Below are 22531 nucleotides of genomic sequence, written 5' to 3'. Positions count from 1 at the left end.
TTATGCATTGCTTGTAAATGCATGCATATAATTGAATGGAATTACAAACCTTGTATATTATTCTTGATAGGTAATGTAAGGGATGTTCCATAGCCATTTTCATTATATGTCACTTTCAAATTATATAACTTTACAAGCCAATCACTGTACAAAATGTGACTTCACTTTAATTTAGTCAGCAAAGCAACTGCCTGTGATCCTAATTACCAAGTTTACTGATACATTTTTAACATGGAATTAAATTAAAAATATTTAGTCAAGTTAGGGAATAATATATCAGTCCGCTTCTGTTAACTCTTCTGGGGCTGTTACTGGTTAACAATTACACTGAGCTGGCAAATTATTGAATGCTTTGTGTTTGGAATTCAAAAGCAATTAAGATGCATTTAATGTTCTCTCTATAAGCTCACAGGTCTATCAAGGTCTCACACACACATACACACAGATGATTATATTATACTGACTGATTGTATGTCACTGAGGCGACATACTCAGTATTAGCAGGAAGCCAGAAGCACAGCCTTATGTCGTGAAAAGTTTGGAACAAAAAACAATGTAAAATTACGTTGCTAACTCATATCATTCTCAAAAATAAAGTCCAGGTAGTTTAAATTTCTAAATGTAAAAAATCAACCTAAACTTTACAAAAACATAATAGGATGATATCCTTATGGCAGGCAGCAGTAAAAGAATTTTTTCCCTTAAAAAATTGTATAAGAAAGATTTTCTTAAAGAGAACAACACAAGTACGAACCGTGAAGGTAAGGATTAATCAATTTGACTATATTAACATTAAAACTTGATGTGGGATAAACACATAAACCGGTAAGCCCACTACAGTCTAATTCTCTCACTGATTACCACTCGAACTTTCTATAAAATACAAAACATCTATCTGAGTAACTGGGAAAGTTAACAGAAACACAACAACGAAAAACAAGCAAATTGTGGTAGGGAATCAAAATGTAGAGAATGAAGGCAGAATAATGGCATGCTCAGGTAAAGAAAACTAAGATTTCTTGGGCCTACTGTAAATGAAATGCTAAAGGCAGATCTTTAAGCTGATGTTAAATCGTACCAGAAAGAAACTCAGAACTTCAGGAATGAAGGAGAGCCACAGAAATTCTAAGTATTGGGTTAACATAAAAGACAATGTTTCCCGACTATTTTCTCCCTGTATGACTGTCAAAATTGAAAGTTGCAACATGGCCTGGGGCGTTTCAATGTACATAGATGTAGCACATGAGACAACACTGCTAAGTAAAGACAGGTGATAAAGAGTGAGGGACCAAGACGGTTGACCAGGGTGCACTGAAATCAGGTGTGTATATATTACAATTTTAGTTTACCAACAGGCTAAGTAAAATGGAATTTTTAAAATATCAAAATAATCTGTAAGAAGCCATCATAAGGAAACAGAAGAATGAAAACAGCAGGGACAATCAGAAAAGCACATAATAAAACGAATATACTTTGTCATGGTGAATACTGTCAACTTGATTGGATTGAAGGATGCAAAGTATTGTTCCTGGGTGTGTCTGTGAGGCTACTGCCAAAGGAGATTAACATTTGAATCAGTGGACTGGGGGTGGGCACCATCTAATCAGCTGCCGGCACTGCTAGAATAAAGCAGGCGGGAGAACATGGAAGGAGCTGACTTGCTGAGTCTTCTGGCCTTTATCTTTCTCCTGTGTTGGATGCTTCCTTCCCTTGAACATTGGACTCCAACTTCTTCAGCTTTTGGACTCTTGGACTTACATCAGTGATTTGCCAGGCACTCTCAGGCCTTTGGTCACAGACTGAAGACTGCACTGTTGACTTCCCTACTTTTGAGGTTTTGGAACTTGGACTGGCTTCTTTTCTCCTCAGCTTGCAGATGGCCTATCGTGGGACTTCATCTTGTGATTGTGTGAGTCAATTCTCCTAATAAACTCCCCTTTATATATTCATCTATCATGTTCATTCTGTCCCTCTAGAGAACCTGTGTAATACATACTTAAATCTAACAATATCAGTAATTACATTAATAGAAATGGTCTGATGAAAGATTATCTGATCAGATAAAAATAAATAAGACTCATCTGTTATGTTGCTTACAGAAATCTCATGTCAAATACAGAAATATAAACACATTGAAGGGATGAATTTTTGGGGAGGAGGAGGCAAAATGTTCTAAAATTAGATTGTAGAGATAGTTGCACAACATTAAGAAGTTAAGAAAAAACACTGAATTTACATAACTTAAAGGCATGGGTTGTGTGGTATGCGAATTATATCTTGATAAAACTATTTTTAAAAAGTAAATGATAAAAAAAAATACCTTGTGGAAAATGAGCAAAAAAATGGAATGGCTATACTAATTTCAGACAAAGTAGACTTATGACAAAGAAATACAAATAAAAAATGAAATTATCTAATGATGAAAAGATCTTCACCAAAAGATGCAATAATCTTAAAAGTCTTTGTATCTAAAATGTAGCTTCCAAATGCATGAAGCAAAAACTGATGAAACTGAAAGGTGTGAACAAAGCCAAAGCGTAGTCGGAGACTTCTGTGCTCTTCTCTCAGTAATAGATGAAAAATGCAGACAGAAAGCCAGCAGAGACATGGATGTGGACATGAGTAACCAACCTGACCTACTCTACTCTTCAAGAAGACTCTAGTCAATGGAAGAAGAATACAAATTTTTTTTCAAGTGCACAAGGAAATTTCACACAGACAGGTCATATCCTGGGCCATAAAACATTTTAGTACATTTAAGAGAACTGAAATCATACAAGGCATACCCTCAGATCATAGCAGAATTAAACTAGAATGCAGAAAGGTACCTGAAAAACCCCAAATACTTGGAAAGCATCAATATTAGTCAAAAGTCCCATGGGAAATTAGAAAATTTTTTGAACTGAATGAAAATGGAAACAAAACAAATTAAGATTTGTGATATGCAGCTATTACAGTGTTGAGATGGAAATGTATAACTCTATTAAACGCTTTTATTAGGAGAAAAGAAATACTTCAAATCAGTGAGCTATGCTATCTATTTAAGAAAACAGAAAAAGAGAAAATTAAACGCAAAGCAAGCAAAGGAAAAGAAAATAGAGGCTGGCAAGACGGCTGAATAGGAATGGCTCCTGCCTGTAGCTCACAGCAGGATCACTGCAGAAAGCGGGTGATTTCTGCATTTCTAACAGAGGTACCTGGTAAATCTCATTGGGACTGGTTAGACAGTGGGTACAGCCCAAGGAGGGCGAGCTGAAGCAGGGTGGGGTATCACCTCACCAGGGAAGTGTAAGGGGTAGGGGAACTCCCTCTCCTAGCCAAGGGAAGTCATTAGAGACTGTACCATGCAATCCAGCCCAGACACTGTGCTTTTCCCAAGGTCTTCACAACCCATAGACCAGGAGATTCCCTCTGGTGCCTATGCCACCAGGAACCTGGATTTCCAGCACAAATTGAGCAGCTGTTTGGGTAGACACAGAACTAGCTGCAGGAGTTTTTTTGTTTTGTTTTGTTTTGTTTTGTTTTGTTCTGTTTTGTTTAAATCATACCCCAGTGTGCCTAGAATGCCAGGGAAACAGAACTGTTCACTCCTCTGGAAAGGGGGCTGAAGCCAGGGAGCCAAGTGATTTGGCTCAGCAGGTCCCACCCCCACGGAGCCCAGCAGGCTAAGATACACTGGCTTGAAATTCTCATTGCTGCACAGCAGTCTGAGCTTGACCTGGAATGCTCCAGCTTGATGAGGGGAGGAGCATCTGCCATTGCTGAGGCTTTGGTAGGTGGTTTTCCTGTCACAGTGTAAACAAATCCCTTGGGAAGTTCAAACTGGGTAGAGCCCTGCAGCTCAGCAAGGCCTCTGCAGTCAGATTGTCAGTTTAGATTCCTCTTCTCTGGGCAGGGCATCTCTGAAAAAAAGGCAGCAGCTCCATTCAGAAACTTATATATAATACCCCAATCTCCTTGGGATAGAGCACCTGGGGGAAGAGGTGGCTATGGGCACAGCTTCAGCAGACTTAAATGTCCCTGCCTGGCAGCTCTGAAGGAAGCAGTGGATCTCCAGCAGACTGCCTCCTGAAGTGGGTCCCCTGACCCCATGTATCTGGACTGGGAGACACCTCCCAGTAGAGACCATCAGACACCTCATACAGGAGAGCTCTGGCTGGCATCTGGTAGGCGCCCCTCTGGGATGAAGGTACCAGAGGAAGGAACAGGCAGCAATCTTTGCTGTTCTGTAGCCTCCACTGGTGTTTCCCAGACAAACAAGGTCTGGGAGTGGACCTCCAGCAAACACCAGCAGACCTGCAGAGGAGCTTGACAGAGGAAAACTAACAAACAGAAAGAAATAATATCAACATCAACAAAAAGGATGTCTACTCAGAGACCCCATTCAAAGGTTACCAACATCAAAGACCAAAGGTAGATAAATCCATGAAGATGAGGAGAAATCAGCTCAGAAAGGCTATAATTTCAAAAACCAAAATGCCTCTTCTCCTCCAAAGGATTACAACTCTTCACCAGCAAAGGAACAAAACTGGATGGAGAATGAGTTTGACGAATTGACAGAAGTAGACTTCAGAAGATGAATAACAACAAACTCCTCCAAGCTAATGGAGCATGTTCTAACCCAATGCAAGGATGCTAAGAACCTTGAGAAAAGGTTATATGAATTGTTAAATAGAATAACCAGCTTAGAGAAGAACATAAATGACCTGATGTAGCTGAAAAACACAGCATGAGAACTTTGTAAAGCATACACAAGTATCAGTAGCCACATTGATCAAGTAGAAGAAAGCATATCAGAGATTGAAAATTAACTCAGAGAAATAAAGTGAGAAGACAAGATTAGAGAAAAAAAGAGTGCAAAGAAATGAACAAAGCCTCCAAGAAATATGGGACNCAGAGATTGAAAATTAACTCAGAGAAATAAAGTGAGAAGACAAGATTAGAGAAAAAAAGAGTGCAAAGAAATGAACAAAGCCTCCAAGAAATATGGGACTGTGAAAAACCCAAATCTATGTTTGATTGTTACCTAAAACTGATGGGGAGAATGGAAACAAGTTGGAAAACACTCTTCAGGATATTATCCAGGAGAACTCCCCCAACTTAGCAAGGAAGGCTAACATTCAAATTCAGGAAATACAGACAACACCACAAAGATACTCCTTGAGAAGAGCAACCCCAAGACACATGATTATCAGATTAACCAAAGTTGAAATGAAGGAAAAATGTTAAGGGCGGCCAGAGAGACAGGTGACATTACCCACAAAGGGAAGCCCATCAGACTAATAATGGATCTTTCTGCATAAACCCTATAAGACAGAAGAGAGTGGGGCCAATATTCAACATTCTTAAAGAAAATAATTTTCAACCCAGGATTTCATATTCAGCCAAACTCAGCTTCATAAGTGAAGGAGAGATAAAATCCTTTACAGACAAGCAAATGCTGAGAGATTTTGTCACCACCAAGCCTGCCTTACAAGAGCTCCTGAAGGAGGCACTAAACATGGAAATAAACAACCAGTACCAGCCACTGCAAAAACATACCAAAATGTAAATATCATCGACACTATGAAGAAACTGCATCAACTAACAAGCAAAATAACCAGCTAGCATCATAATGGCAGGATCAAATTGACACATAACAATATTAAATATAAATAGGACAAACGCCCCAATTAAAAGACAGACTGGAAAACAGAATGAAGAGTAAAGACCCATCACTGTGCTGTATTCAGGAGAGTCATCTCATGTGCAAAGACACACATAGGCTCAAAATAAAGGGATGGAGAGATATTTACGAAGCAACTGGAAAGAAGAAGAAGAAGAAAAAAAGAAGCAGCAGGGGTTGCAATCCTAGTCTCTGATAAAACCGACTTTAAACCAACAAGAGACTAAGAAAGGTATTACATAATGGTAAAGGGATCAATGCAGCAAGAAGAGCTAACTATCCTAAATATATATGCACCCAATACAGGAGCACCCAGATAAATAAAACAACTTCTTATTGACCTACAAAGAGACTTAGACTCCCACACAATAATAGTGGGAGACTTTAATACTCCACTCTCAATATTAGGCAGATCAATGAGACAGAAAATTAACAAGAATATCCAGGACTTGAACTAAGATCTGGACCAAGCAGGCCTAATAGACATCTACAGAACTCTCCACCCCGAATCAACAGAATACACACTCTTCTCAGCACCACATCACACTTATTCTAAAATTGACCACATAATTGGAAATAAAACAGTCCTCAGCAAATGCAGAAGAATGGAAATCATAGCAAACAGTCTCTCAGACCACAGTGCAATCAAATGAGAACTCAGAAATAAGAAACTCACTCAAAACCACACAACTACATAGAAACTGAACAACCTTCTCCTGAATGACTACTGGGTAAATAACAAAATTAAGGCAGAAATAAAGATGTTCTTTGAAACCAATGTTCTTTGAAACAATGTTCTTTGTTTCAAAGATGTCTTTGAAACAAAGACACAATGTACCCGAATCTCTGAGACACATGTAAAGCAGTGTGTAGAGGGAAATTTGTAGTACTAAATGGCCACAAGAGAAAGCAGGAAAGAGCTAAAATCGACACCATAACATCACAATTAAAAGAACTAGAGAAGCAAGAGCAAACAAATTCAAAAGCTAGCAGAAGATAAGAAATAACTAAGATCAGAGAAGAACTGAAGGAGATAGAGACATGAAAATCCCTTAAAAAAATAAATGAATCCAGGAGCTGGTTTTTTGAAAAGATCAACAAAATAGATAGACCACTAGCCAGACTAATAAAGAAGAAAAGAGAGAAGAATCAAAAAGACACAATAAGAAATGACAAAGGGGATATTACCACCGATCCCACAGAAATACTAACTACCATCAGAGAATACTATAAACACTTCTTTGCAAATAAACTAGAAAATCTAGAAGAAATGGATAAATTATTGGACATATACACCATCCCAAGACTAAACCAGGAAGAAGTCGAATCCCTGAATAGACCAGTAACAAGTTCTGAAATTTAGGCATCAATTAATAGTCTACCAACCAAAAAATGTACAAGATCAGATGAATTTACAGTCAAATTCTACCAGAAGTACAAAGAGGAGCCAGTACTATTCCTTTTGAAACTATTCTAAACAACAGAGAAAGAGGGAATCCTCCCAAACTCATTTTATGAGACCAACATCGTCCTGGTTCCAAAACCTGGCAGAGACACAATAACAAAAATTCTGGCCAATATCCCAGATGAACATTAATGCAAAAATCCTCAATAAAATACTGCCAAACAGAATCCAGCAGCACATCAAAAAGGTTATTTACCATGATCAAGTCTGCTTCACCCCTAAGATGCAAGGCTGGTTCAACATATGCAAATCAACAAATGTAATCCACCACATAAACAGAACCAATGACAAAAACCACATGATTAACTCAATAGATGCAGAAAAGGCCTTCGACAAAATTCAACAGCGCTTCATGCTAAACACTCCCAAAAAACTAGGTACTGATGGAAAGCATCTCAAAATAATAAGAGCTATTTATGACAAATCCGCAGCCAATATTGTACTGGGCTGAAAGTATGATATTGGGCAAAAACTGAAAACATTCTCTTTGAAAACTGACAAAAGACAAGTATACCCTCTCTCACCACTCCTATTCAACATAGTATTGGAAGTTCTGGACAGGGCAATCAGGCAAGAGAAATAAATAAAGTGTATTCATTTAGGAAAAGAGGAAATCAAATTGTCTCTGTTTGCAGATGACATGATTGTGTATTTAGAAAACCCCATCATCTCAGCCCAAAATCTCCTTAAGCCAATAAGCAATTTCAGCAAAGTCTCAGGATACAAAATCAATGAACAAAAATCACAAGCATTCCTATACACCAATAAAAAGACAAACAGAGAGCCAAATCATGAGTGAATTCCCATTCACAATTGCTACAAAGAGAATAAAATACCTAGGAATGCAACTTCCAAAAGATGTGAAGGAACTCTTCAATGAGAACTACAAACCACTGCTCAAGGAGATAATAAAGGACACAAACAAATGGAAAAACATTCCATGCTTATGGATAAGAAGAATCAATATCATAAAAATGGCCATACTTTCCAAAGTAATTTACAGATTCAATGCTATCCCCATCAAGCTACCATTGACTTTCTTCACAGAGTTGGAAAAAAACTACTTTAAATTTCATATGGAACCAAAAAAGAGCTTGTATAGCTAAGATAATCCTAAGCAAAAAGACCAAAGCTGGAGGCATCACACTACCTGACTTCAAACTATACTACCAGGCTATAGTAACAAAAACAGCATGATACTGGCACCAAAATAGATATATAGACCAATGGAACAGAACAGAGGCCTCAGAAATAACATCACACATCTACAACCATCTGATCATTGACAAATCTGACAAAAATAAGCAATGGGGAAAGGATTTCCTGTTTAATAAATGGTGTTGGGAAAACTGGCAAGCCATATACAGAAAGCCGGAACTGGATCCCTTCCTTACACCTTATACAAAAATTAACTCAAGATGGATTAAAGACTTAAATGTAAGACCTAAAGCCATAGATACCCTAGAAGAAAACCTAGGCAACACCATTCAGGACACAGGCATGGGCAAATACTCCATGACTAAAACACCAAAAGCAATGGCGATAAAGCCAAAATTGACAAATCATATCTAATTAAACTAATGAGTTTCTGCACAGCAAAGGAAACTCTCATCAGAGTGAACAGGTAACCTACAGAGTGGGAGAAAATATTTGCAATCTATCCATCTGACAAAGGGCTAATATCCAGAATCTACAAAGAACTTAAACAAATTTACAAGAATAAAACAACCCCATCAAAACGTGGGCAAAGGATATGAACAGACACTTCTCAAAAGAAGACATTTATGCAGCCAACAAACATATCAAAAAAAGCTCATCATCACTGGTCATTAGAGAAATGCAAATCAGAACCACAATGGGATACCATCTCATGCCAGTTAGAATGGCAATCATTAAAAAGTCAGGAAACAACAGATGCTGGAGAGGATGTGGAGAAATACGAAAGTTTTTACACAGTTGGTGGGAGTGTAAATTAGTTCAACCATTATGGAAGACAGTGTGGTGATCCCTCAAGGATTGAAAACTAGAAATACTATTTGACCCAGCAATCCCATTACTGGATATATACCCAAAGGATTACAAATCATTCTACTATAAAGACACATGCTCATGTATGTTTATTGTGGAAATGTTCACAACAGCAAAGACTTGGAACCAACCCAAATGCCCATCAATGATAACTGGATAAAGAAAACGTGGCACATATACACTATGGAATACTATGCAGGCAAGAAAAAGGATGAGTTCATGTCTTTTGCAAGGACATGGATGAATCCGGAAACCATCATTCTCAGCAAACTAACACAAGAACAGAAAACCAAATACCTCATGTTCTCACTCATAAGTGGGAGTTCAACAATGAGAACACATGGACACAGGGAGGGGAACATTACACACTGGCACCTGTGAGGGGGTGGAGGGCTAGGGGAGGAATAACATTAGGGGAAATATCTAATGTAGATGGTGGGTTGACATGTGCAGGAAACCATCTTGGCATGTGTATACCTATGTAGAAAACCTGCACATTCTATACTTGTACCCCAGAACTTAAAGTATAATAAATAAAAAACAACAGAAATCAATAAAACAGAAAAACAATACAGATAATCAATAAAATCAAAAGCTACTTTTTAAAAAATCAATAAAATTGATAAACCTGTAGTTAAACAGACCAAGAAAACACAATAAGCAAAATGTTTGCATGAAACTGGCATGGAATATTATGCAGAATATGTGGAAAATTCCTAACACCATCAGGAAAATCATGCAAACCAGTTAGGAAATAAGAAAAGCATGTATTTGGATTAGCAAGTCTGAGAATATGTGAAAATACTGCTTAGCAACCAGGAAATGTAAAATAAAACCACAATAATATCCATTTTACATTTAACCTACTGGCAAAAAAATAAAATGAATAATTAAGCCAAGTGTTTACCAGGAGAGATGAAAAACTTCACTCCCTTTTAAAAGTATATACACTGATTTAACCTTTTAGGGGAGTAATTTGGCAATAACCACTATGGTTGAAAATGTCCATGAGCAGAAACTTAGCACTTCCACTTCTAGGAGAACCTTTGGCATTTTTTTTTTCCAATTGTAAATTAGAGGCATTTTCAGTGTTCTTAATCGTAACAGGGCTTGTAACACTGATAACTTAGAAATGATTTTGATGTAAGTTTTCCATTCACTTCTGTCAATCTGTAAACGTGTTCTTAAGAAATACCATGACCGTATTAAATGGAACTTGTTTCTTAGAAGTTTCCAATGGAGGAGGCATGTTTGCACCTAAAAAGTAGTCTGCCTTCTGCTCCTCTGGCTCCCTGGGGCACCGCAGCGCGCTAGGACCAGCAGCAACAGGTCATGCGCACCTGCCCTTCCATCCCTAATGTCTTTCCCTCCTCCTGAGCTTGCTCCCTGCCATGCTTGTTGAAGGAATATGAATATAATTTTGCACTAAGTATGTGCTGGTCATCAGAAGTTTATTGTATTGATACCTCAGCCCTAAAGTTTTATTTTTTATTTTTTGAGAAAGAGGGTCTCTGTTGCTTAGGCTGGAGTGCAATGGTGTGAAGACCGCTCACCACAACCTCAATCTCCTGAGCTCGGGTCATACTTCTACCTCAGTCTTCTGAGTAGTTGGGACTACAGGTGTCAACCCTAAAGTCTACATTTCGCCTGGAGCTAATACTTAGAATAAAATAACAAGTAGGAGAAACATGTATCAAAACAGAAAAAAAAAGTCCTTCTGCAGCAACAAGAAGAAGCTGTTTGCAGAATAATCTGTAGAAACTGAGACTGTTATTTTTTTTACATTTTAAAGGCATGCATATCATTGGTTATTACTTGTGAATGTGATATGATTTATGGGTACACCTATGCTCAGTAAAGGTGCAAACATGGATGAAGGGCTATGTGCAAACTTCACTGTGATGACTCACTTCTGGTGTGGTAGGCAGGGATGAGACTGAGAACTAGGATACATGTTTTTCCAAAAATGTAGCTCTAAAGTAAATACTGCAAAATGTTAAGACTTACTAAAGGTGGGTGTTTCATTAATCATTGTTTCTTTCTAAGTTTATAATATTCTATTTTAAAAATCACACATATAATAGATTTTACCAAAGTCCCACATAAGTGTTGGGTTGTCTTGATCCAATCTAATCTCCTACATATTTTAGATAACATCTACAATGTTAAATCAGAACTGTTTTTCACAATATTAACCCTGCAAAGAAAGGAGTAACAAGAGCAAGCAAGCTTTTTGCTTTTTTTCTTTTTTATCACCTACAGTATTCCAGGCAGCATGCTAGGCAGGTGACATATATTTTCTTTAACTGATCCCCAAAATTATCATGTTTGTGCACTTACATGACAAATAATGAATCTGTGATTCTTATCTAGTTATTTTCTTTTCTTCTCTTTAAAAAACAGTTAAATTAATACTGAAATTGTTACCTAGAATTTATAGTTAGCCACGTTTTCAATTGTTTGTTACTCCTCCACTATACAATAACATTGCTAACTGCAGATTTCCCATCTAGAAGGTGAGCTTGCAGAAGTATCACAAGACTTTTTCCTCTTTAAAACATAGTCACAGTCAGGTGCGGTGGCTCACTCCTGTAATCCCAGCACCTTGGGAGGCCAAGGCAGGCAGATCATTTGAGGTCAGGAGTTTGAGACCAGCCTGACCAACATGGTGACACCCTGTCTCTACTAAAAATACAAAAATAATTAGCCAGGTGTGGTGGTGCACACCTATAATCCAGCTACTCAGAAGGCTGAGGCAAGAGAATCACTTGAACCTGGGAGATAGAGGTTGCAGTGAGCCAAGATCATGCCACTGCACTTCATTCAGCCTGGGACAGAGGGAGACTCCATCTCAAAACACAAACAAACGAACAAACATAGTCACTACTCTGATTTCTTATTCTCTTAAAATTAAATCTTCCTTGTTGATAATAGTGTCTTAATCAGAAAAATTGTGCATTTATATACACTTAGGATATGTTAATAAATACAGTGCAATCCTATGATAGAAAAATACAAAATACAGGATACATTTTGGTTTTTATTTTTCAAATTTCTATTTATCTGTGTTGGACATGACCTTTCCCATACCATCAAATTAACTTAACCACCTTCGTTTCTTGCACATAATCTGTAAGTCATCAGTGGTCGGTACGGATTCCCTGAACGTTGGCTGTGTGAAAGAGCTTTGTATGCTAGATCTCCTTCTCTTTGTAGTTCATATATGATTATATAAAATACACATTCATATGTTTCCTTTTGAAAGGGTTATCTAGTTTCTGCTCCGACATCTTTAGAATTATCATTTAACAATTAAATGAAATATTTCTACATTTCATTATTTTACCTAACACAATTTGTTTTAATTTCATGCTATAATATATTTCAGTCTATATAACAAATACAATGAATATAGAAAGAAGGCATTGGATTTATTTAGTGCTCTGCAACTCTTAATTTTGTTGCTATGTGACATTACAAAAAGGTTTATTTGATCATTCAGTAAAGCAAACCACATAACCATTTGCTTTTTGATGTGAATCCATTACATATTGATTTTATTACGCTTTTCATTGGCAGCTATGGCAGGAGTAGGCTGGATATTTATTAAGATCTTGGGTCCCAGACTCCATGATTTTATCAAAGACCATGAATGATTTCTTACAATGAATGTCTGAATGTGATCAATATTCACAATAACTTTTTATATGCTTTACAAAAACAAAAGAATATTTTTTAAAACTTGGCAAGACATATGATAAATGCCCATAACGGAAATAAAAGAACATAAAGCCCATGATATTACTGTGGAGAGCAGACCGTGAGAGGAATAGGAAGGCATGAAGGAAAGGTGGTAGAGTAAAAATACAACGTAGATAGGGTTAGCCCGTGCTCAAATGCAAAATTTAAACATCTCTCTTCTCAATGTCAGGTGTGGACCTTAAATAGATGTGTAACTAGAAATCCTCATGCTGAGGGCAAGCACCACACAGTTCTGTTTCTTCGTGCCCCCTTCTGCTATCATTCTGCCTTGAGGACATCCTCCCGCCTCTCTGTGACTTTCATGCTTTTGCTCTATTTATAAATTGTGGGTTTCCTGTGTCAGGTTACCTGGCCCTCTGAGTCAGCAGAGGTTTGCCATCACGGCAAAAAATGCCAAGAAGTCATTCTCGTCTGGATGATGCTCTCAGCATCTCCTCCACTGCTGAGCCTCTCACCACCGAGTTACTTCTAAAGGATTGCATCACGCCAAATAGCGTAAACTTAAAAAAATGTAAAACCTCATAAAACGGCAAGTAGATAAATGTCAGATTCCTTTCAGAAATGCTGTCTAATTCCAAAGCCAGTTAAAAATACTTCCATAACCTACGAAATTCTAGATCCGAGTCCTGGGAACTGCCACTAAGCTCCCTCAAGGGCCAGTGTGTGGAAATCCATGATGTCATCTCTCGCCGTGGTTTTATTCATGCCCAGCACTTGGGAAGCACGGAGCACAGGTCTTTCAAGCCCTCTACAAAAGGAGCACACATGAACACAGCCCCATGCACAGCGCAGCAAATGCCCCGGCTTTTGCTATTTTCAAATATTTTACGTAAAATTAACTTTCACTACTTTTATGTAAAGCCATTATAGTTTCAAATTAATAAAAAATTATAATGGAGTACAACATCAACTACATTTGCTACATGTTTTTTCTACATAAACAAGCACCTTATACTGAAGTGCTAGCCCTGTCAGAAAATGTTTTGTGTCTATTATGAGAACAAATGAAGAGTATGTACACTTAGTGTAAAAAAGAAAATACTTGTTTGGATAGAAAACTTTATGGATAATAACAATAAAATTAAATGTGTGTATTAGTCAAAGTTCTGATTTCTAAGCAAAGGAAACTAAGTCTGGACATGTCAGGCAGGTGGAGGCTTCACTGGAAGGCAAAGGAAAGACATGAACTGTGACAAAAAGGTCTGGCGAGTGGGTGAGGTGGATGCAGGAGCAGCATGCTCTGAGCAAAGCTCTTCTCTCACTAATATTCTTCTCCTGGTGCTACATGGAGCCACTACTAGCCAATGTCACCCCATGGAGCCAGGCCCTTTGATGTCCCTTCCATTACATGTCCCTCACTCTGTATCCGTGGTAGGTAGGTTGGCTGAGCCCATCTCACATGCATTTGTGCAGCTATCAAAGCAGGGGAGGAAGAGGGAGTCCCTTCCCTTGTATTTCCATCACTGTAGGTGTGAAACATAAATGTGGGACTGGCAGGAAAAAGACAAATCACAAATGTCCACTATGGCTAGTGAAGACTTTTATTTTGAACCAAAAATTTTTTAAAATTTTATGAAGCAGGCTGGGCACGGTGGCTCAAGCCTATAATCCCAGCACGTCGGAAGGCTGAGGCGGGTTGGGATCATTTGAGGTCAGGAGTTTGAAACCAGCCTGACCAACATGATGAAACCCCATCTCTACTCAAAATACACAATTAACTGGCCATGGTGATGCACACCTGTAATCTCAGTTACTTGTGAGGCTGAGGTAGGAAAATCGCTTTAACCCAGGCAGAGGTTACAATGAGCTGAGATTGTGCCATTGTATTCCAGCCTGGGCAACACTCTGTCTCAAAAATAAATAAATAGATGAATTTTATGAAACAGTTGAATGACTCCTCTACTCCTTTTAATGGGTTATAACTAGTTCATTCTCAGAAATGAAACATATAATCTTGATTTCCATTCAATCTGTGGACTCAGTGAATTGTCTGTATGATCTTCGGCAAATTACTGACTCTATTTTCTCTTTTTTCAACTAACATAATGCCAGACATTTTATCTTCCTTGACGGGATTTTATTAAAACTGCTGATGAGGCTAATGAAAATATAGGCATCTTCAAAGAGAAATTTCATTTTTGGTTAGCATTTAATTTTACTGCTACATGCCCAATCTGTCTGGGACTGGATTTTATAGAATTTCTATTTAATTGCATTAGTAGAAAAGCTAAAATCCTGCTTCCCTGCGTGTGTCCACACTTCTTGTATTAAGTGTCACATGAGAGAGAAATTCTGAAAGCCATTAAACACATAGTTTCACATAACTCTTCCAGCTTCTCACCAGTAAGGAATCTGTCTCATCAGGTGAGTGCTCACAATTTGCATGGAAAGAAAATAAACATGGTTTTCAGTTTCCTTGGAAAAAAGAATGTGGCCCAAGATGACTGGCAGTTCCTGCTTCATCAGGGATGTCTGCATTTGAAAACAGGCCTTCTTTGAAATCTGAGAGCGGAAAATGATTCCTGATGACCTTTCCCAACTCTCTTTGATTCTTAGCCAAATGGAGAGGAAAAGTCACAAAGCTGCCTACTGTATATACTTTCTTTCAAATGACTCCCTTTGTCTAAGAACCGAATTGCAGGGGCAGGCCTGGAAAGGATGTCAGACGGCCTAGCATTGTGTTCTAATGTACAGGAGTCAGGCTTATAATACAAAAATCAAACCAGTGTTTATGAGCAGGAGGTTCCCCTGTGCACAAGCTCAGATGAAGCATTTGTGATGCTTACAAGGTAAAGCAGACACATCTCTAAGGAACAGAGGGGAGATTGGGACGATCTATTATTGCAACCAATCAGCATTTTCTTTCTATTTCAGTGACTGGATAGCAGTGCAAGTGCTTTCAGTAGATTGCCTACTAAAATTTATTCTTAAGATTCAAATTATTGATTTTTCTCACTACCTCATCAGTATTACTTAGAAAAATCTCAGCTGATAATATAGATGCGCCTCCATAATGCTAAATATTCCAATGAAAGCTTATCATTAGCTGGATAGTTGATTTCATGGAAACATCTGGATACTTGGCTGAAGTTATTTTAGATTTTTATGTAGATGTTTGACATAAGAATTGTGCTGCAACTTTAGATAAAATGAGAATCCTGTTGCTAAAGCAATAATCTGTTAATATATTGATAACAAAATCTCTCTAATTTGTGGTTTGTTCATCACTTTTAATGCAACATTATATATCTTAAAGATAATTATTTAAAGTATATTTTAAAATTCAACAATATTCAAAAGAAAAACAATGGTGGCTCAAGACTGTAATCCCAGCCCTTTGGGAGGCCAAGGTAGGTGGATCACACGGTTAGGTGTTCAAGACCAGCCTGGCCAACATGATAAAACACTGTCTCTACTAAAAATACAAAAATTAGCCAGGTGAGGTGGTGGGTGCCTGTAATCCCAGCTACTCAGGAGGCTGAGGCAGGAGAATCACTTGAACCTGGGAGGCAGAAGTTGTAGTGAGCCAAGATCATGCCCCTGAACTCCAGCCTGGGTGACAGAGTGAGACTCTGTCTTGAAAAAGAAAAAAAAAAAAAGGAGAAAACACTCTATTCTACAATATACACTTTTCACTTTCTAAAAGCACCAGTGGGCTTTTTTCTTTTCCTCTTAAAGTGATCATCTTGTTTATTTTGGTGAAATTGTTAGGGCCAGACACATGAAACATTGACATGGAATCAGTAATACACATCCAAACAGTTTTGTGAACTGCAATCTCATTTTGATTTTACTAAGTTCTCATCATGTCATAATTTAAATGAGTGTGAATTAGATGGAATTGGAGGTCATAGCTGGGATAAAATGAAACCACAGGTGGCTCAAGCATTTCATTCCCAGGTGTGGTCACTTCGAGTCGTCCTGTTTTAGCCAAGGTCAAATGCATAGCAACTTCATTCAGCAGGTTTAATATATCTTCACCCGACAGTAATTTTAAAGTACCACAATGTAAATTAAATCTACAATATTCCATCTAAAACTACTTATGATGTTTTAGTTGTTTTGGACATTGTTCTTTATTTTAAAAACAGGCAGAAAATTGTAGTCAGCTGAGGTCGAGAGAGACCATTCAGCTGAAGGAGTGCAGGGCAGAGGTGAGAGCAGCCGAGCTCTCCATTTCACACAGAGCATCTATTGGTAACAAGTTAACGAATGCCTTGTCATAAGTGAATTCCATTTGTCACTGTACATGTCAGCAGATAGATGTCATTACCTGAGTGGTGTGACTGTCCCTGTGTCTCTGAAATGACGAAGTTCCTGTGCCACTCACAGACAACCGTGAGTATCCGTCCTCTTCAGATAAACCTATTGAGGTCAACACAGATCAGGAGTTAAACAGTGTCTCATTTTTCCAAATAAAGTCAGTCCTGCACTCATTACAACAAACTAGAATTGTTATCTTTTACGAATTGAAATGATTATCCTTAAATACAAACTAAATACTACATTTTACAACGAAACATGGGCACGCACAGTACTGTGGCAGCTTCATTTAGGAAAAAGGACGTACCCTGCCAATTAGATACAATGATAACAAGGAAATATGTGATAACAGCACAAAAGTGAGCAGACACGCACTGGAGGGGAGAAGGGAAACTTCTAGAGACTGAAAAGGTTTGAAGAAGCATCTGGGGTTGGTGATGGGCCACTGAGTCGCTGGGGTGATGCAGATGCCAGAGTGTGACTGTCTTTTGCAGGACTGCAGGGAGGTGAGGAAGTGAATGAAAGTCAGATAGCGCAGAACTAAGCCTGCATGTCCGATTAATTCCACTGGCTGTAGTTCATTTTGTGCAAAAGGAAGCAAAGAGATTGGCTGAATTTCCATGAGGAAAAGGTTGGAAGAGCTGCCGGTTCACAACACACCAATTCACGAGCAACCACGTAGGATAAGCCGCAGGTTTATGAAACTACATGCCCCCCAGCAACACGAAGTCACTACAAGGTAGCAGATGATGCTATTAATGATCCTTTATGGTAAAAGCAGTTTCTCAGCCTCCACACTACTGGCATTTTGGCCTGTATAGTTCTTTGCAGTGGGCTCCGTCCCATGCACTTCAGGATGTTTAAGAGCATCCCTGATCCCTACGCACTAGATAGCAGCAGTACACCCATCTGTGGCACCCAGAAATATTCCCAGACATTGCCAAACATTCCTTGGAGGGTAAAGTCATCCCTCCTACACTGGCTGAGAACCGCTGTGATAGAGGCATCACGCATCAACACCAAGTGACTCGGTTAATAAACACGAACAGACAAAAAGAGAAATAAGAACCCGACAAACTGAATTCAACTCAGAGAACTTTAAATACTGAAGTGATTACTACGCTCTTCTGAAAGCATAATTAACGAGCACAGTATAATTGATTAAACATATACATGAGTCCTAAATTAAAAATCATTTGACAATCAGTGTACACTGTTCCAATTATAGGAGAGAGTTCCTCAGGGAAGTCCACAGAATCCTGTCAACACATACCAAGGCCTTCCAGGTGATCTTGTTACATGTACAGATACCTTGTTATGGAAAGGCTAACTTCATGAGGACTGGGCGGACTATGGCCAGTGGGTGGGTGGGGTGGTGTCTTATGCTGGAGAACAGATCTCGGCCACAGGCAGCAGCAGTAGCCTCAGGTGCTACGTGGGAAGTGTCTACAGGACACAGGAAAGGCTCTAATCACAGTGTGTCAGAGCAGCCTGAGATTCGCACAGGTGGAAGGGAGTGTGGCAATCCAAGATCAGGCACAATATGAAATTTCAAGAAACTAGATAAAGCAGACAGTTGGCAAAAAAAAATATATATATATGTTTCCAGGTTGCCGAGTACAACAAAGGGCTTGGGATTCATGTGAAGGACCCCCTCTTTGAGGGGAATAAAGGATGGGGTGCTGGGGAGAAGCGGCTGACTGACAAGCAAGGTAAATCTCCACTTCTAGAGGAACCATAGAGAAACCAGTTCACCAGGTGTCTTACTAAGACAGGGGATCTGAGGCAGGAGAAGACAATTGTGATCCACTTTTCAAAACTAAATTATAAATAAGGAGTTTGGGCTGGGTGCGGTGGCTCACACCTGTAATCCAAGCACTTTGGGAGGCTGAGGCGGTGGATCACCTGAGGTCAGGAGTTCGAGACCAGCCTGGCCAACATAGTGAAATCCCGTCTCTACTAAAAATACAAAATTACCCAGGCATGGTGGCGCACCTGTAGCCCCAGCTACTCCGGAGGCTGAGGCAGGAGAACTGCTTGAAACCAGGAGGCAGAGGTTGCAGTGAGCTGAGATTGTGCCATCACACCCTAGCCTGGGGGACAGAGTGAGACTCCATCTCAAAATAAATAAACAAACAAACAAATAAATAAAATTAGAAGTCGGATGTCATAATCAAAAGAGAAACTCAATTGAAAGGGTACAAACTCAGGGAGGAATCAATAGCCTGCTGAGTGCTACACAGAGTCAATTAAATTAAGGTTGAAAACACTCATCAACAACCCCTGCATACAGTGCTGGGAAATATAATGAAGAACGAAGAAAAGCCCCCACCCTTGAGGACATTCATCTTTCAATGAGAATGGCCGTGAAGCTAAACACACAGCAGAATTATTTCAGGATTAAGACTGAATACAGGTAATGAATAGGGTCTTGGAGAAGGCCAGGATTAATTCTGACAGAGGGGACCGGAGAAAAGTTCATGGTGGTATTGCCAAAGGACCTGGGCCTTCCAGGAGGAGGAGAAATGTGGAAGGCAAAGAGAGTTGAGAAGGACATGCCTGGCTCAGAACACAAATGTGGTAAGTCAACAAAACACAAGGAGGTTTCACGGAAATGGACCACAATTTGGAGACAACAGGTAGCACTGCAGACTTCCCAGAACAAACATGATGCCATTTTATCTAAGTCATGAGTTCAAAGGTCTTTTCTTCATAACTGTTGACTAAAACAAGAATGGGTCCCAGAACCTGTGGCAGAGCTCCACAGACAGGGACAGGTGGCAAAGTGGGCAGGTGGATGCGTGCGGGTGGAGGGCCAGGCGAGGACAGCAGGGAGGGAGGCAGGTGCATGGGTGCTGGAGAGACTGGCGTGTGGAGGAGGAGGTGGGACAAGCGACTGGGCCTGAGAAGTCAGAGGGAAGGGGATTTTTGGAGGTTGTAGCAAACAGCCAAGGGTCCTCATCACGACCCATGCACTGAGGTTGTGAGAACTGAAAGGGGTAGAGTGACAGCCAGGAAGTGCCAGAAGTGGGAAGGAGGTTACATGGCAGGAGGGGTGTGTATGTGTGCGTGTGTGTGTGTGTGTGTGTGCACGCCTGTGCATGTGTGTGTTTACCAGCACAATATTTTATTTACCCACCATATTAGAAGCAGTACCTTTTTAAGGCAAATAATTTTAAAACACCAAAGGCACAAAACATGAATTAAAAAAAAAGATTCATGTCTTTATATAAACATTAAAAATAAACATATTGACAATGCCCTAAAAATAAAACTCGTATTTTAAAAGAACAATATAGAACACTGAAATATGGTAAATAAGGGGGTTTATTAATTCTTAAAGCATTCTACAGATCAAAATAAAGGACTTACTCTTAGATTTTAAAAAATGGACAAAGAATACGTTTAGAAAATAAAGGAGAAAAAATATGAATGACTACTAAGTAGTACACATATTCAGTTTCATTAAGAATTCCAAGTAACACACATGGACTATAGCAGCACTCATTTTATCTAACAAAATAACACAAGTTTTAAAACTTTTTATTACAAAAATTTCAAACATAAAGAGAATATGTAGTGAAAATCCATGCACCCATTCCAACATTTTCGGCTGTCAATTTTATCCATTTGTATTCATTTTTCACTTAGATCCCAGGAATCATGTCATTTAATCTAAAAATATTTGTACATGTGTCCCTAACCGACAAGGACTTTCTTTTCTTTTCTTTTCTTTTCTTTCTTTCTTTCTTTCTTTCTTTCTTTCTTTCTTTCTTTCTTTCTTTCATCTTTCTTTCTCTCTCTTTCTTTCTCTTTCTTTCTTTCCTTCTTTCTTTCTTTCGTTCTTTCTTTCGTTCTTTCTTTTTTTCTTCTTTTCCCTTCCTTCCTTCCTTCCTTTCTTTCTTTCTTTCTTTCTTTCTTTCTCTCTCTCTCTTTCTTTCTTTCTTTCTTTCTTTTTTTTCTTTCTTTCTTTCTTTTTTTTCTTTCTTTCTTTCTTCTTTTTCTTTCTTTTTTTTTTAACGTATCAAGGATTTCCTCATGTAGATAATGGAAACATTGCTAAACAAAGTCTCCCAGAAAAGTCCCACAGTCTTGGTGGGGTAGAGAATCCCATGACGCATTTTAACCAGGGTGAAGACTCCAATCACGGTGGAGGAATATTTAAAGTGAAGGTGGAGCCCTTTATCTGTGCCTTCATTAAAAGGTGGAATTCTATCCGAGAAGGAACTTCAGCACATTCTGAGAAGCCCCCTCTACTCCTCTTACTGCAGCAGCGCTCTCCCCAGCCCAGGCTTGGAGTTAACAATTCCCAGCTTAGAGATTCCTGTGTCCCTTGCTGAATGTAGTCTTTCCAGGGTAGCAACAGTGTGCTTCAAAAAGTTGAGCTTTTTGTCCATTTGATACAAACTATTTCAAAAAGCCATTCTTGCCCAAATGACAGCAAGAGTCAGGGTCTTCTGAAGCTGCATAGACCCTACCCTGCCCTTCAGCTATGCAGCTTTTCTGCTCAAAGAAAACACACAGATGCTCAGGGGAAGGAATTCCCCAAAGCTGATCTCCATGGCATAATGGATATGCTGTGCACACCCTGTACAACCTGCTGCTGTCCCTTTAAACCTGAGTGGGCAAAAGTCAGAAAGGCTTTGGCTTTGATTGAGGGTTTAACTGGAAGGAGAAGCCTCTGCTCTTCTCTCCTCGTGGATTGGAGGCTGCTCAGAGAATTAAAGTTAAACCTTCCTCCACAACACAAAGAGGAATGGCTTTTAGGACATCCTCCTCATCACTGGGGTGGACGCCTGGTCCCTAGAGTTCTGGGTGATTTTTTAAGTAATTTTGAAAAATGAGAGACTCTGAGGTCGTGATGTCTACATGCAGAACCCAATGGGTTCATGTGAAGTCTTATATGAAGACAAGAATGAGAGGGACTTTAAAGGGGTGGCATGGCATTGAATTTTACATGGCTAACTGATTAGAATTTACTAGGCACAATCTGTCATTATGTAGGGAACCAAACTTGATTAGCCAATGGCAAGTGGGTTTGAATTCTCTTTTTACATCTGTCCAGCTTTCCAAGTACTCCATTACCTTCAAATCCTCTCCTCTCTTGGTCTCCGGGAAATTGGACAACTGTCTTCTATCTCTTGAGTGCCTCTTGTATGTTACCATTTCCACCCTTCTCAATGTATATTTCTCAAAGTTGGGCATTCTATATGGTTTGGTCATCATATTGCTTTTATTATTTCTCTTTATGATTGTTCCACTGATGCTATAGATCATCACCGCGTCTCCAGCTTCTTGGTATAGATCATCGCCGCGCCTCCACCTTCTTGGTAAAGATCATCGCCGCG

The 22531-nt window shown here is 39.1% G+C and overlaps 1 protein-coding gene across 2 annotated transcripts in view; it reads right to left on the bottom strand.

The window, feature by feature from the left end:
* MYO16 (myosin XVI) overlaps nt 1–22531 on the bottom strand; it is a 603751-nt gene that overhangs the window by 16900 nt on the left and 564320 nt on the right. For both annotated transcript variants that reach the window (XM_037729044.1, XM_017501745.2), the window contains exon 34: nt 17194–17285. In XM_037729044.1, coding sequence (XP_037584972.1) covers nt 17194–17285 — 92 coding nt within the window. The remainder of the gene's footprint in view (nt 1–17193; nt 17286–22531) is intronic.

This window comes from Cebus imitator, unplaced genomic scaffold (assembly GCF_001604975.1).
Source record: "Cebus imitator isolate Cc_AM_T3 unplaced genomic scaffold, Cebus_imitator-1.0 Scaffold14, whole genome shotgun sequence".
Classification (NCBI taxonomy): Eukaryota; Metazoa; Chordata; class Mammalia; order Primates; family Cebidae; genus Cebus; species Cebus imitator.
The sequence above is the reverse complement of the archived record's forward strand: the minus strand, read 5'-3'. Positions and strand labels throughout refer to the sequence as shown.